Below are 16,185 nucleotides of genomic sequence, written 5' to 3' on the forward strand. Positions count from 1 at the left end.
ACTAAAAACTGAGGTAGAAATGGATTATTTTAAGAAAAATAGAGAAAATATATGATGCAGTTGGAAAAGTTTGAAAATATATGATGCAGTTGGAAACCTTGGAAGGGTGGAGGGCATACCTGTCCCGTTTTTTAAGAGAAATTCCTTTATTCTGAATAGGATTCCTCGCAAGAAAAGGAAAAAGTTGACAGCTATGGTAGAGGGAAACCTAAGGATTCAGGAAAGCCTAAATGTTGATGGTTATGACTAGTGTTTGAATTCAAATGTGTAGTGTAGAACTGAACAAAAAAAGATTATAAACAATAAAACGTGAAGGGAATTGAACTTCTGTGCCCTGCATCCCTATCTCTCCCTTTCTGTCCCTATTAAGTTTTCCTTTTCCCTGGACTTGTTTGCAAAATACCTTGTCTTAACTCGCTGGAGGGCAGGGCTTTGGGCCATGAATGGTGCTCATAGCAGCTGCACATCACTCCCCCTCTAACCCCGCCTCTTCTGTCCAGCCCCGAGACTGAATTGCAACATCCCCTTGCAGCCTCAGGCAGAGCAGCAGAACTGTCCACTCTGTGCGGTTGCAGCCCAGAGATGGCATCTGGGAAGAGGGTGCCTCTCTGGCTGGCATGCTTCGGGGCTCTGGTGACTCTGAGCCATGGCGCTCCAAGGTGAATATGTTGGGCAGGGATGTGGCTTTGCCAGTCCCCAGTCCCCTTTCTGACTCCTGTCTCAAGAATAGCTTCTGTTTTTCTGGATGGGCTTTAAGAACGACCTGGCAAACAGAAGTTCAAGTGGTGAAGGGTGGGGTGGGTGTGTTGGGTCCTTGCTTCGCAAACAGTTACCTGTTGCCCAGTTACCTGTTGCCCAGTTCTGCCTGTTGCCCAGGTGTCAAAGGCACAGAAAAAGTGGCAATGCTTGCTCTCTTCAAAGGCATCTGCATGCTCTCAGTAATTCTGCTGTCTGCTTGTTTCAGTTATTTTAACTGTGTCGCAGTCTTAGGCTGCAATTCTATGCTCCCTTACCTGACCGACTGGGCTGCTATTGGCATGTTATTGGTCCTCAATGGAGAAAGACAAGTTGTTAACAATCGCAGGAAATAAATATTAATTCGCATGCATTGCCAGTGATTAAGCCGCTGGCTCTTCTTTAAAATGGATTGATTATGAAGGATTTGGTTTTGTGTTAATGCACTATTTTGTGCATGATATAATTTGATGCCATTTTTATGCAGCAAATAAGGTTTTATGTAAAATATGCTGAACTTCAAGGGAGGTGGGGAAAATGTCATGTAATAGTGTTATCTAAGCATCGACTGCTCTCGAATATGGAAAATAATTTGTTTCCCCTCCAAACTTGTCAAGTATTGCTAACTTTGATTAATACATTATTGTCAATTTTTGTGATTAGATTTATTTCACATGATAGTATGTAACTCTGAGGGCTCTGGAGTGCAGTCTTGGGCATTTTACTCAGAAGGAAGCACCACTAAATTCAATGGGATTTTATCTCAAGTAACCGTGGGAAAGGTTACAGCTTAGCTAAATTCTTTTCGGGTGCCTCCAGAGTGTCAGAATTTTGTGGAAAAAAATCCAAGCCCATGCTGGGGCGTTCAGGGTGATATTCCGTGTTAGTGCTACTCAGAGTAAACACATCAAAATTCATGAAGGTGACTAACCTTTAGTAATGGGCGCACTCTGAGTAGCACTTGGAGCCACAGAATTGTAGAGTCAGAAGGGACTCTGAGGATCATAGATAGAGAGATAGAGATAGAGAGAGAGAGATATAATTTATTACGGCCAAAGACCAGCTCACGTAACATAACACAATAAAAACAGCGTTCATAAAGATAAAATATACAATCGGAGCAGATTGCAGCCATAGCTCATGAGTTAAAATTGAGATATATACCTACACCCGTACAACTGAGATTTGGGCCATAGCTGTCAACGTTTTCCTTTTTTTAAGGGAAATTCCCTTATTCCGAATAGGATTCCTTGCAAGAAAAGGGAGAAGTTGACAGCTATGATTTGGGCTACCCTGAGGATCATCTAGTCCAACCCCCTGCAATGCAGGAAAATGCAGCTGTCTCATACGGGGATCGAACCTGCAAGCCTGGCATTATCAGAACCACACACTAACCAGCTGAGCTATCCAGACTGGACATAAACCTTAGGTCTGCACCATTAAAGTGGATTAATAAGCTCTGTTGCTGTAGAGCAACGCATCCTGTTAAAAAGGGGGAACCTGACTTCTTGTGGTTTGTAAAGCATCGGTTTGTGCAGAGCCATCAGCAGATTGGTATGTGCCCTTTTTTCTTTTGCAGAACCAGCAAAAAAAGAGTGCTGTTTACACACACAAACTTTTATTATTTTAAGCGTTTTCTTTTAAAAGTGATAGTTTGTTCAACTCGGGAATTCCCCAACTCGTTATAATCTAGATGGCGTTAAGGAAACAACACTCTGTGGAAGGCTGCCAATATCAATATTGCGAAAGAGTGGAAATTTGTTCCCACTCTGAAATCTTCTTCTTTGTTGCTTGCGTTTTGATTATTTATCAGGGAAGGAACGGGGTTGGGCCAGAAGCTCGGACACAAACAGAACTAAGGGGGGTCGGGTCGGAGCCCTATGCTCAATTTCCTGGGAGTAAGCACTATGCTTCTGATACTTCTATCATGAATCTTCCTTCTACAACGAATTTGGCCGACTCTACTTTCTTACTCCGCACAAGAAACCCACTTTCACCGCAGTCCCTCCCCTTAAGGTTCTATCTCCATACAGGGGTGCCAACTTGAATAAAATATTGTGGGTCAGGTAAGGCCCACCCCACATAATCCATCACATGACATAGTGCACCCACACTATTTGAATGGGAATACCCATTAACTTTGTGGGGACTCAGCCCCCTGAATATTTTATTGTGGGGGCTGAAGGCCCCCTTCATAGGAGTTGGCTCCTATGCATAGCTGTCAACCGTCCCTTATTTGGCGGGAAACTCCCTTATCCCAGCGCCGTGTCCCGCTGCTGTCCCTTACTGATGATGTCCCTTAAATTTCCCAGGTTTCATGCTCGCCCGGCTCAGGGGAGAAGCAGTGGCTCGGGGTCCTCCGCCGCGAGAGCGCGCGCATGAGCTGCCGCGTCTCCGTCTCTCCCTTTTCCCACTCGGGGGCACATCGTGAGGAGACGGGTGGTGGCGGGCGGGCAGGCAGCCCCTCTCTTGCGAGCCTTCTGCCACGCTGCCAGGGGAAGCCGGAGGCGGCAGCAGCAGCGGCGGCGGCTGCTGAGGAGGTGGCCTGAGGGAGGAGAAAGAGGAGGGGATGGGGAGGGATGCAGAAGGGCCGCGCTTCAGCGGCCACGGCGATGCCGGAACCGCCTCATGCTGGGCTCACGGGCGAGAGTCTCTCTCCCTCCCCCCTTCTCTCTCGGGCAGGGAAGGGCTGATGGAACTCCTCGCGCCAGGACGATGGCAGCCCCGACGTGCTGCTTAGCATACCCTTCAACCAGTGCAGCATCTTAATGTAGTGATTTCCCCCTCTGCATCCCTTTCATAACTCTTTCATAACTGCAAAAGCAGCATGGCTCCATCAGTGCCGGATTTATGTATAAGCTAAGCAAAATCCCTTATTTTGGCTGCTGATCCCTTCTTATTTTTTTAAAAATAATATTTATTCCTTTTTGTACAATTTAAACATTGCAAAACCAAAAAACAAAAACAGAAAAATAAAAACCAATACAATACAATAAAGAAAACACTACATAACACTAAACACATTAAACTAAACACAACCAAACAAAGCAATTTAAAACACTCAAACAATTTCAATATCTTTCATTCACTTGTTTCACCGACCTCCTCACACCTCCCTTTTCGTATTCCACTTCTGTCAAATGTTTCAGCAATTCCTTTCCATCTTCCTCTGTTATCTGTCAAATAATTGTCTTAACACATTCTAACCTTATTTTACTTTTAAAGTTCCATTGATCTATTTATACTTAAATCCTTATAGCTGATCCCTTATTTTTGAGGCTGCTGGTCCCTTATTTTCAAATCTGTAAGTTGACAGCTATGCTCCTATGTCTCCTCACCCTCTAACATTTCTTTGATGAAAATAGGGACATCCTATTTGATAATATTGGGCACCGATCAAACATTAAGCATTAAAATACTTCCCTATGCAGGGCTGCCTTCAGATGTCTTCTAAAGGTTTATAGTTACGTATCTCCTTGGCTTGGGGTGGGTCACATGACTCCATACCTTCCAACATTTCTCCAGTGAAAATAGGGGGCGTCCTACCATACCCTCCCAACATTTATTTGATGAAAGTAGGAATGTCCTAAGAAAAACTGGGACATTTCAGGGTCAAATCAGAAACCGGGACAGCTTCTGTAAATCCAGGACTGTCCCTGAAAATAAGGACACGGAGATCTGTATCTCTCTTTCGCAAACACACACATACATTTCTTCTTCTTCTTTGGCAATCACTTGTAGCCGAGTAAGATTGTCTTCCATGAACACGGTTTTAACAGTGAGTCCGTAAGTGACTGTGGAGGCCAATTCTGGATCCACATGTCCTTCCACAGTGGGGACATTGGTTTCCGGGTGGGAGCTGATCACGATGTGGATTTGCCAAGCGTGCCTTCCTCCTAGCACGTTTCTCCCTTGCGTTCTGAGTTCGAGTGTCTTCAAAGCCCAGGACACCTTTGGTAAAGGCTGTTCTCCAACTGGAGTGCTCGCAGGTCAGTGTTTCCCAGTTGTCAGTGTTTATACTACATTTTTTTAGATTTGCCTTGAGAGAGTCTTTGAACCTCTTTTGTTGACCACCAGCATTATGCTTTCCATAAACACACACAGGAAGAACACACATCCCTCCCTCCCAGAGACACATGCGTACATTAGGGTTGTTGTATCTCAAAAAGTGAAAATCAGGACAGAGTTGTTTAGTTATTTTTTTGCCCGAAGTTGTTGAGGTCCTTTTGGTTGTTTTTTTTAAAAAAGGGGAACCAAAGTTGTTTAGCTTTTTTTTAAGTTGAAGGTACAATAATTTTTGAGTTTTGAAGTTTTTAAAAGGCATCTTTGGTGTGATTTAACCCCTGTTGCTGGTTTTCCAAGGCCATTTGCCTGATTTCGGAAAAATAATCCAAGACGCCATTTTCGGAGGCGAATTCCAGGACATGTCCTGGAAAATCAGGACATATGGCAGTCTTAGCATACATACCCTTTCTCCCTTCTTCCTTCCTTCCTTCCTTCCTTCCTTCCTTCCTTCCTTCCTTCCTCTCTCTCTCTCTCTCTCCCCCCCCCCCCCACAAATAGAACTTGCTTCCCTCTGCCAGTCATGTGTTTGCCTGCCCAGGCTGTCATTCACATTCACAGTCTATTCCATATAATATATAAATGAGCGTATGAAGAATCTGCAGGATCAGGCCAATGACCCACCTGGTCCAGCATCCTGTTCTCACAGTGGCCAAGCTGCTCAGGGGTTTTTGCTGTTAAATTCTGTTAAATATTTTGTTTAAAAAATAATAATATTGAAAAAGAAAAAAAATAATACATGCCAACAGTATGCATCTGTATATGGTCTGGTTTGTTCCTCCCTCCCTTCAGAGCCTTTTCTCGCCTGTCGCAGCTTGCAGAAGTGTCTGGCATTTTCAGAGCCGCATGAAGAATGGCTTAAAGGAAGGAAATAGTGGGGCCAACTCTGTTACTATATCTCTGCCCACTTTGCAGGTTGCTGATGGTAGCGCCCAGCGTGGTGACGGTGGGAGTGGAGGTGCCGATCGCCCTTCAGGTAGAAGACGCCCCTTCAGGCGGGCTGTCAGGCACCGTTTATTTCCAGAATGAGAAAACCAGGACAACATGTTCCCACGAGGTGCCCTTCCGGGTCGGGTCTGATATACAAAAAGTGACCTTGAAGGTAAGAGATGCTGCTGCCCTCGGGAGATAATTCCTGGTTCTAAGCAATCATCAACACCGGCAACTCCTAGAGCTACCTGGAGCCCCTTGAAACTGATTGGGCGAAAGGCAAGGATGCCAACACTAGGGGGAGCCAGAGCCAACAAGAGGCAGAGCCCGGTGTTTTGCACAAGCAAGACCTTTTGCCTCTCCCCACTGTCTCACCCCTTTCTCGTTTTCTCAGGTGACCCCCGAACTTTTTAGGCAATGTGGCTTGACTCGCCTTCGGCGGGAAGGCTACATCCAGCTTGTGGCCCGCAGCCCTCAGCTCCCGACCACGAACGGGGTTCAAAGCCTCAACCTGCGGTGGACGGCCCGGAAAGGGTACCTGCTTCTGCAGACCGACAAGCCAATCTACACCCCTCGGCAAAAGGGTGAGTCCAACGCCTTGAGCATTTTGGCCTTGCTCAGCCGACGTTTTCCATTTGCAGGCATGCACCCTTAAAAAACCCACGAGGCACCCGAAACAAAAGCTCAGCCTGTGCACACGCTATATCAATAATAATAATAATAATAATAATAATAATAGTTGTTGTTGTTGAGTCGTTTAGTCATGTCCGCCTCTTCGTGGCCCCCTGGACCAGAGCACGCCAGGCACTTCTGTCTTCCACTGCCTCCCGCAGTTTGGTCAGACTCATGCTGGTAGCTCTGAGAACACTGTTCAACCATCTCATCCTCTGTCATCCCCTTCTCCTTGTGCCCTCCACTTTTCCAGCATCAGGGTCTTTTCCAGGGAGTCTTCTCTTCTCATGAGGTGGCCACACTATTGGAGCCTCAGCTTCAGGATCTGTCCTTCCAGTGAGCACTCAGGGCTGATTTCCTTAAGAATGGATAGGTTTGATCTTCTTCCAGTCCATGGGCCTCTCAAGAGTCTCCTCCAGCACCATAATTCAAAAGCATCAATTCTTTGGCGATCAGCCTTGTTTATGGTCCAGCTTTCACTTCCATACATCACTACTGGGAAAACCATAGCTTTAACTATACGCACCTATACGCAGTGGATGTAGTCTACCTTGATTTCAGCAAGGCATTTGACAAGGTGCCCCATGATATTCTTGTAAAGAAGCTGGTAAAATGCGGTCTTGACTATGCTACCACTCAGTGGATTTGTAACTGGCTGACTGACCGGACCCAAAGGGTGCTCATTAATGGTTCCTCTTCATCCTGGAGAAGAGTGACTAGTGGGGTGCCACAGGGTTCTGTCTTGGGCCCGGTCTTATTCAACATCTTTATCAACGACTTGGATGATGGACTCAAGGGCATCCTGATCAAATTTGCAGATGACACCAAACTGGGAGGGGTGGCTAACACCCCAGAAGACAGGATCACACTTCAAAACGACCTTGACAGATTAGAGAACTGGGCCAAAACAAACAAGATGAATTTTAACAGGGAGAAATGTAAAGTATTGCACTTGGGCAAAAAAAATGAGAGGCACAAATACAAGATGGGTGACACCTGGCTTGAGAGCAGTACATGTGAAAAGGATCTAGGAGTCTTGGTTGACCACAAACTTGACATGAGCCGACAGTGTGACGCGGCAGCTAAAAAAGCCAATGCAATTCTGGGCTGCATCAATAGGAGTATAGCATCTAGATCAAGGGAAGTTATAGTGCCACTGTATTCTGCTCTGGTCAGACCTCACCTGGAGTACTGTGTCCAGTTCTGGGCACCACAGTTCAAGAAGGACACTGACAAACTGGAACGTGTCCAGAGGAGGGCAACCAGAATGGTCAAAGGCCTGGAAACGATGCCTAATGAGGAACGGCTAAGGGAGCTGGGCATGTTTAGCCTGGAGAAGAGGAGGTTAAGGGGTGATATGATAGCCATGTTCAAATATATAAAAGGATGTCACATAGAGGAGGGAGAAAGGTTGTTTTCTGCGGCTCCAGAGAAGCGGACACGGAGCAATGGATCCAAACTACAAGAAAGAAGATTCCACCTAAACATTAGGAAGAACTTCCTGACAGTAAGAGCTGTTCGACAGTGGAATTTGCTGCCAAGGAGTGTGGTGGAGTCTCCTTCTTTGGAGGTCTTTAAGCAGAGGCTTGACAACCATATGTCAGGAGTGCTCTGATGGTGTTTCCTGCTTGGCAGGGGGTTGGACTCGATGGCCCTTATGGTCTCTTCCAACTCTATGATTCTATGATTCTATGATTCTATGACCTTTGTTGGCAAGGTGATGTCTCTGCTTTTTAAGATGCTGTCCAGGTTTGTCATTGCTTTTCTCCCAAGAAGCAGGCGTCTTTTATTTTCGTGACTGCTGTCACCATCTGCAGTGATCATGGAGCCCAAGAAAGTAAAATCTCTCAGTGCCTCCATTTCTTCCCCTTCTATTTGCCAGGAGGTGATGGGCCCAATGGCCATGATCTTCGTTTTTTATTATAAAAATAAATAAATAAATAAATTATTTATACCCCACCCATCTGGCTGGGTTTCCCTAGCCACTATAAAGCCCATCTTTTCCCTCACAGTTAATTCTGGGCATTGTCATCTGTTACCGGTGGCTGTGAATTGTAACTCTGTGAGGGACAAGACAACAGCGTCTACAATTCTTTGAGGGAAAGCTCATAGATATACTATAGAATCATAGTGTTGGAAGGGACCCCGAGGATCATCCAGTCCACCCCGTGCAATGCAGAAATATGCAGCTGTCCCATATGGAGATCGAACCTGCAACCTTGGCGTTATCAGCACCACGCTGGAGCCATCTGAGCTGCCCAATTAAGAGTGTGCTTTGAGTGCCCAAGGCTGCATACACCAAATATTTAAAACACATTCTCCCCCACCCACCTCAAAAATCCTGGGAACCGTAGTTTGCTAAGGGTGCTGGGAACTCTAGGGGTTCTTTTTTTATATAATTTATTTTTATTCAGTTTCCAGTATACATTCCATCAATATTTTACATTTGCCTTTTACATATACATCTTTTGAACTTCCCTTAGCCTATCTGACAATTCTCCATATTATCACTACTACTCACATTTCTTAAATTTATATTGCACTTTACCAATCTTAATCTTATCATATCATTCAAGCAACATTTCAGTCAATCTTTTTCACAAAGCTTCTTGAAAGCCAACAAGCGTTAGTTGCTCCTCACATACATTTTTGATATATTCTGTAAATTTATTCCAGTCCTCGGAAAATCTCTGGTCGCGTTGGTTCCGAATTTTTCCAGTCAATTTGTCCATTTCTAGGGATTCTTATGGGTTCCAGGCAGGGCTGTCTTAAGCCTATCCGGTGCCATGGGGCAAAGATCTCTCTGGTGGCCCCCTGGCAACTCCAAAACAAGGGAGGGGGCAGTGGAAAATGTCCTCTGCCTTCTCCACCGCCCTGATCCCCTCGGTGGCCGCGGCGATCAAGCAGGAAAACGTGATGGTGGACATGCTCTCTAGCGTCGGGAGTTGGCGTGGCGCAGCTGGCGGGCATGCAGGGAAAGGGGCAAAGCCGTGCAGCTCCTCCACTCGCTAGGCCGCTCCTGAGAAGCCGGCGCCCTGGCGCAACGAACCACTAAGCCCTATGGGAAAGACTGCTCTGGTTCCAGGATTCTTATGGTTGAGGGAGATTCCTTGAAATTCATAGCCTGGCGTGCAGCCTTGGAACAGCAGCCAAGTGTGCTGCGTACATATGGGGCTCATCCGAGGATCCCACTGCCTATGCTGCTGTTCTGTAGTTAGAGGAGGAGCAGCCTTCCCTAACCTGGTGCCCTCAATATGTTTTGAACTCCCAGGTCAGCCCCAGCCAGCACAACTATGGCTGCCTTCGGGCCCCACCCCCTCCCCACCAGACACCCCCTTTCTACAGTTTTGTGATTCCTTATTGCCTTATCCAAAACGGCATTGTAAGAGAACCGCTTCTATCGCAGCACGTGGGTTGGGGAACAAAGACCCATCTCGCAGAATCCTTTGCCAAAACCCATAGCCTGACTCAATATTGTCCTTTTCGCGTACATGGCAACGTCTATTTACGTGGCTCCAAAGGTGAAATAGCAAAGTCCGGTTTGCTCCGCACCTCGCGTTGCACGCCCAACCCTGCTCAATTGCTTCTCAGCCTTTGTAAGCAAAGCCCAGCGGAGTCCCACACCTGCACACAAACACACACACACACACAGGGAATGTGGCTGCCAAGTAACCGCCAAGGCCGAAGCCAGTACATAATACTCTGCAAAGGCAGCCGCTTAAGTTATCAATGTAACTAGGATACAAAAGCAACTACACTTTAGAGTAGGATTAAGCAGTTTAATGTGCAATGCCATCCTTATAGCCACAAAGAGATTTCTTCCCCCTCTTGTGTTGCTGTATAGGGAAGTTTTTAATGTTTGATATTTTATTATGCTTTTATATGTGTTGGAAGCCACCCAGAGTGGCTGGGGCAACCAAGGCTGGATATACAGCGACCTATTTATTAGAACAATATTAGATATATCGTTCTAAAACGTCACAGGGCATACTTGTAAATTAAAAGTGTTTCTTACCTTGTTTTCTCTGTAAAAACATTGTTTTCTTGCTGCCAATGCCTGGTTGCTCTGCAGCGCTCTCTGTTATCACATTTTAATGACGCATTGTGAACGTTAAAAGTAGAACGTAATGTGTTCATCGATGTTATGAAAACCCTTCCTTAATGTTCTAAACCATGAGTGTAGATCCACCCCCAGTCAGATGGGTGGGATACAGACAGGGCTTTATTTCAGCCAGAATTCGCCACCTCTCAGCGGGCACCATTGCCATCATAAGAGAACAAGGGAGGCGTTCATGGTGAGTTCCAGAACCTCTTTTTCTAGTAAAAGATCACTGGGTACTATTATTATTATTATTATTATTATTATTATTATTATTATTATTTTCCTACTTCTTCCTCACACTCCATTTTTGGTTCTTCTGTTTGCAGTGAATTTCCGAGTTTTTGTCCTGGATCACAAACTGAGGCCAACTTCCGAATCCGTGGTCGTCACTGTGCAGGTAACTGAGAGCGTTGTTCCAAAATACAAAGGTGTGGGAGGTCGAAATTAACACTCCCTATCAAACAATCCATAGCCCAGCATCCTGTTCTCGCAACAGCAGACCAGATCCCTGCGGGAAACTTGCGAGCGGGACTTTAGTGTGACACAAGCACTGTCCCCTCTTGTGACTTCCAGCCCCTGTTATTCAGAAGCATCCTGCCATTGACTGTGGAGGTGGAACATCACCACCTTGATTGGTAGCCAGGGTGAATTTATCTCAGTCCCTGCTACCAGGGAACTCTGGGAACTGTAGCGCTGCGAGGGGAACAGACAGCCTCAGCACCCATAACATATGTTAACGGAGAAATCTGAGGGCTCCCTTGAACAAAAAGCAAGGACACCAGCCAGGAATACCAGAGCAAAACAGCAGCCAGTAGGCTTGGTCTTTACTGAAGACTGTCGCCACAGGACTCCCACCTGCCACAAGGTGGAACAAGATGGAAGCCCCGAACAAAAGAGAACCCAAACTTTTATTAGCTGCTAATCCCCATGTTATCCCCCCCCCCCACTACATCACTAATACACCACCACGGTTACATCATGAAAGGGGAGGTCTGGTGGCAGTAATCTGAGCATCCTGGACCCTGCCCCATGGTTCCCCTTCCCCTCCACCAAACACCCATCAAGTGTAACAAAAGAGATTTTTACATTTCCCTGTTTCCCAGCCAAGTTAATCACACCCTTTTGTCTTCATCTGGGTTTGTTATTTCTGGAATGGCTACCTGTCTGGCATTCAGGTATCAGGATGCCAGGGATTATCACTCAGGCAGAGGGGCTGCTGAGTAGCTGAGCTCACATGTCTATATGAATTTCTGAAGTTTTCCCTGTGAGCCAGTACATAGATACATCTATCAGTGAATTCTTACATTTGGTATCGTGCAGCAAAGGCCCTTTGAATAGATAGGAAGAAACTGTGATGAAGTCTTTTGTGGGGACAAATCACAAAAGTCACAAAAGTGATTGTGCTGATTTTGGTAGTGGGCTGCATGTGCATGATATCTGCTGGAGGGGCATCATGCTTAAAATGATGTCATGCGCGGAAGTGGTGAATCACGACCCGTGCACGCGCAGACGCGGGTTGCTTCGCTTCAGGATGTGAACGGGGCTCCGGAACGGATCCCGTTTGCATCCAGAGGTACCACTGTATTCAAGTTAGCACCCCTGAACTGCTTTATATGTACATTGTAGATGTAGCCATGATAACCTGTTGTCAAAACATGGGTGTCTTCCTGTCTCTCTGTCTCCACCAGAACCCGCGAGGTATACAGGTGCGGAAAGTCGAGCGTGTGCCGGTCCAGTTTGTGATAAATGATCACCTGTCAATCCCCGATATCTCTGAGTAAGTTTAACCAGTGGTATGTCAATCAGGTCCAGGTGAATCCGAGAGGTGGCAGAAATTCAAGGGTGGAGACCCTAAAAGTGCCCCTATTTTGCAGGGATGCCCCTGATTTAGAGAAGCTGCCCAGGTTTCTAATTTGATCCCAGAATGTCCTGCTTTCTCTTAGGACGTCCCTATTTTCACCAGAAAAGTGTTAGAGGGTATGGTAGGATGTCCCTGTTTTCACTGGAGAAATGTTGAGGGTATGGAGTTATTTGACTCCCGAGTTGTTTGAAGGCAATCCTGTATAGGGAAGATAAAAAAAAAAATATTAATGTTTTATTGTGTTTTTATATATGTTGGAAGCTGCCCAGAGTGGCTGGGGCAACCCAGTAAGATGTGTGGGGATATAAATAGTAAAATTATCATTATGGAATGAGATGTCCCTATTTTCATCAGAGCAATGTTGGAGGGTATGTGAGCAGTGAAGGTGTTGACAGCTCTTCGTAATGACCCAAGCACCTATAATAATATATAATAATAATTTATTATTTATACCCTGCCCATCTGGATGGGCTTCCCCAGCCACTCTGGGCGGCTTCCACCACAATATTAAAATACAGTAATGTCTCAAATATTAAAAGCTTCCCTAAACAGGGCTGCCTTCAGATGACGTCTAAAAGTCTGGTAGTTGTTGTTGACATCTGGTGGGAGGGTGTTCCACAGGGCGGAAATGCCTTGAAATAAGGAAGTAACCTTTTTCATTCTAGAAGGAATAAATATTGTACTTTAGCAGCGGTGTGCTGGGCAGGATTTTAGCCCGGGCTTCATGAGGAAACAATGGTGACGAAAGCTTTACCTGTTGGATTTCTGCATGCAACCGTTTCATGGCAGGCAAACGTTGCTTGCTGCCTCAAGCTGAATCAAGCCACTGGGACACCTAGCCTGTAAAGGCACTGGAGCATGGAGTGGCAGAGAAGTTGGCAACTGTTTTTTTAGGCCAGGGTGCAAAGGTCTGGTTTAGGGCTTGTGCTCATCTGGGAGGATTTAAAACAAAAACAAAAAAACCTGCTTTTCTCATTTGAGTGATAGACCCCTAGGAAGCGTTACAAACTAGATATACATTGCCACTCAGCTTTTTGTGAGGTGGGGTGCAACTGCTGTTTAATATGCAAAACTAGTTCCCTGGTTCTTTGCATTACTATGGCCTGGCTCGAGTTTTCTTCCTGTTCTTTCTGCCTTCCCCTCCTCCTAGGCCTGGCATTTGGCGAATCACGGCCCACTTCACCACCACTCCGGGTTACAACACGACCACTGAGTTCGAGGTGAAAAAATATGGTATGTTCTGCTAAGGCAGAGGGCTTTCTGAGAGCTGTGTGTGACAGGCAGCAGCTCAACAGGGGCGGTTGTTGAAACAACCTGATAATATGATTCTCCCCACCCTCCCTTTTTGTGAGGAAGCGGTACATTCTTAAAAGGTAAAGGGACCCCATTAGGTCCAGTCGTGGCCGACTCTGGGGTTGCTGTGCTCATCTTGCTTTATTGGCCGAGGGAGCCGGCGTGCAGCTTCCGGGTCATGTGGCCAGCATGACTAAGCCGCTTCTGGCGAACCAGAGCAGCACACGGAAAGACCGTTTACCTCCCCGCAGGAGTGGTACCTATTTATCTACTTGCACTTTGAGGTGCTTTCGAACTGCTAAGTTGGCAGGAGCAGGGACCGAGCAACTGGAGCTCACCCCGTCGCGGGGATTCGAACTGCCAACCTTCTGATCGGCAAGTCCTAGGCTCTGTGGTTTAACCCACAGCACCACCCAATTATTAGGCTGCCAGGTGTTTTGGTGCCATATCTCAAGTAACAGAAACCTGAGTGCTGCTGATGGGCTGAGGGGAATGGTATGAGTTGGAAAAATGCAGCTTTACAAAGCTGGCAGCTGAGGGGGCTAAGATTAGGCACTTCCCAGGATCTCAAAGACTAGCAAAGGCCTCACTCCAACACTGTACACAGGGCATCCAAACATTGCAAAATGCAATATTCTACCCTCCTGCACAAGAAGGGCAGGTGAGAGAATACAGAAGCCTAGGGAGCTCCCAGAATGAGTCCCAGGCATCTCTGAGTAGGTACTCGGAGAGACCCATGTGTGAAATTCTACAGAGCCGCTCCCATCAGCCACAGCCAGCACATGTAGAATCATAAAGTAGGAAGGGACCCTGAGGGTCATCTAGTCCAACCCTCTGCAGTGCAGGAATCTTTCACCCACCGTGTGGCTCAAACCCACAACCCCCGAGATGACGGGCCTCATGCTCTACCAACCGAGCTATGAAACCTCTCTGTGGAGCAGAAGGCAACCCAAAACCCCTCTTTTTTAAAAAAGTGTTTATTAATTTTCCAATAAGAACATCTAATTAACATATCATATCAAATCCAATAAAAATAAAAAACTAAAATAAAAAAAGTCCAATTGTCTTCCAAATTGTAATCTTAATTTTTTTTTTGACTGCCCATGGTCTGACTTCGAAAGCGATTTCCACATCATAGTCCTACGTCTTATCATCGATGTTTTCATAATTCCATATCATGATTTTATCCTCCACGTTTGTCTCTGGCTCTGTGACCCTCAATCATGTCAGAAGACGGATGCTTTCCCCCAAAAACCCTCTTTCAAAAGGCTGCCTACTTGGGCAGCGAGTCCCATTCCATAAAGCCGGGGGGCCATCGCAGACAAGGCCCCGCTCCCAACTGCATTACATGAAAGCTACGTAGGCCAGAGCTTTCCCAGAAGATCTTACATGGCACAGGCCATTTGCACCATAACGCTGATTAGCGCACCACCTACCGAATTTCAGCCTTTCTTTCTCTCCTCAGTGCTGCCTCATTTTGAGGTGACGATCGTCCCGGAACGGAAATATATCCTGACCTCACCCCAGCAGAACTCCGACTTGAGTATTGACCTTCAGGCTAAGTAAGTTCCTCTTACGGGTTGGGACGTTTCTGATATACTGTAATTAACTAATTTGAAACATTTTATAAGCCACCCTTCACCATTTAAACATAAACTTTAAAGGTGCCTAGCACAAAAGCCCCTGGACCGATTTGTCTGATATTTGGAATGTTTATAACCCAGGGACACCTTTCTCAATGTTCCCCAAATCGAGGTCCCAATCAAATGTGGTTTGTTCACACCCCTACTAAGTGGGCCTTTGGTTTGGTTCAGCAGAGGTCACACTAGGATATATTTTATATTATATTGCAAAAAAACAGCACCGTTGTTGCTGTAGTGTGGTTGTTGCTTTAGGCCTCAAACAAGACCCCTGTTTGACCAGAGGGCAGACAGTCCATCTTTACAAACACACACACATGCACAAAGGAACTTTGCATTTCTGGGTTAAAGACCCATTTACTATTTTACAGTAAAATAGTTTTCCAGTGTCACGCTAAACCACTGTTTAGCATGATGTGAAGAAATATAGCCACATTAGTGTAGCGACTTGACTGGGTGGAGGGCAGGGTCTGGAAGTTTTTTGTTTTGCCTTGTGTCGTCAAGTACAACAAACTACGGTTAAAACTAACTGGTTATTTCTATATTTGTCCCTGGCTTTTTTCTGGCCCACATAGGACCAGTCTGGATAGTTGGCCTTAGTGAAGATTTGACGCTTTCATCCCCAAAAATGGGGTTTCTACTGAAATGAGGCTGCATTTTAATGTTGTATTTTAATCTTGTTTTTAAGTTGTATTTTAATCAATTGTTTTTATTCTTGGAGGTGGCCGCCCAGAGCCTGGTCTTGGCTGGGGAGGGCGGGGTATAAATAAAATTTATTATTGTTGTTGTGATGTTGTTAATTTAATTTATATGCCACTCTATACCCGCAGGTCTTGGGGACGGTTCACAGAATAAAACCAAAATATAAATCACAAAATCACCAACTATAG

At 45.8% G+C, this 16,185-nt stretch overlaps 1 protein-coding gene across 1 annotated transcript in view; it reads left to right on the plus strand.

The window, feature by feature from the left end:
• The first annotated feature begins 422 nt into the window (after window positions 1–422).
• The window catches only part of LOC310670993 (complement C4-A-like), a 68,111-nt gene continuing 52,348 nt past the window's right edge, over window positions 423–16,185 (plus strand). The window contains exons 1-7 of the mRNA XM_083426891.1: window positions 423–659; window positions 5,713–5,899; window positions 6,122–6,311; window positions 10,828–10,898; window positions 12,190–12,278; window positions 13,513–13,595; window positions 15,121–15,217. Coding sequence (XP_083283017.1) covers window positions 583–659; window positions 5,713–5,899; window positions 6,122–6,311; window positions 10,828–10,898; window positions 12,190–12,278; window positions 13,513–13,595; window positions 15,121–15,217 — 794 coding nt within the window. The 5' untranslated portion in view covers window positions 423–582. The remainder of the gene's footprint in view (window positions 660–5,712; window positions 5,900–6,121; window positions 6,312–10,827; window positions 10,899–12,189; window positions 12,279–13,512; window positions 13,596–15,120; window positions 15,218–16,185) is intronic.

This window comes from Podarcis tiliguerta (genome assembly GCF_965153285.1).
Source record: "Podarcis tiliguerta genome assembly, chromosome: 2".
NCBI classification, from domain to species: Eukaryota; Metazoa; Chordata; class Lepidosauria; order Squamata; family Lacertidae; genus Podarcis; species Podarcis tiliguerta.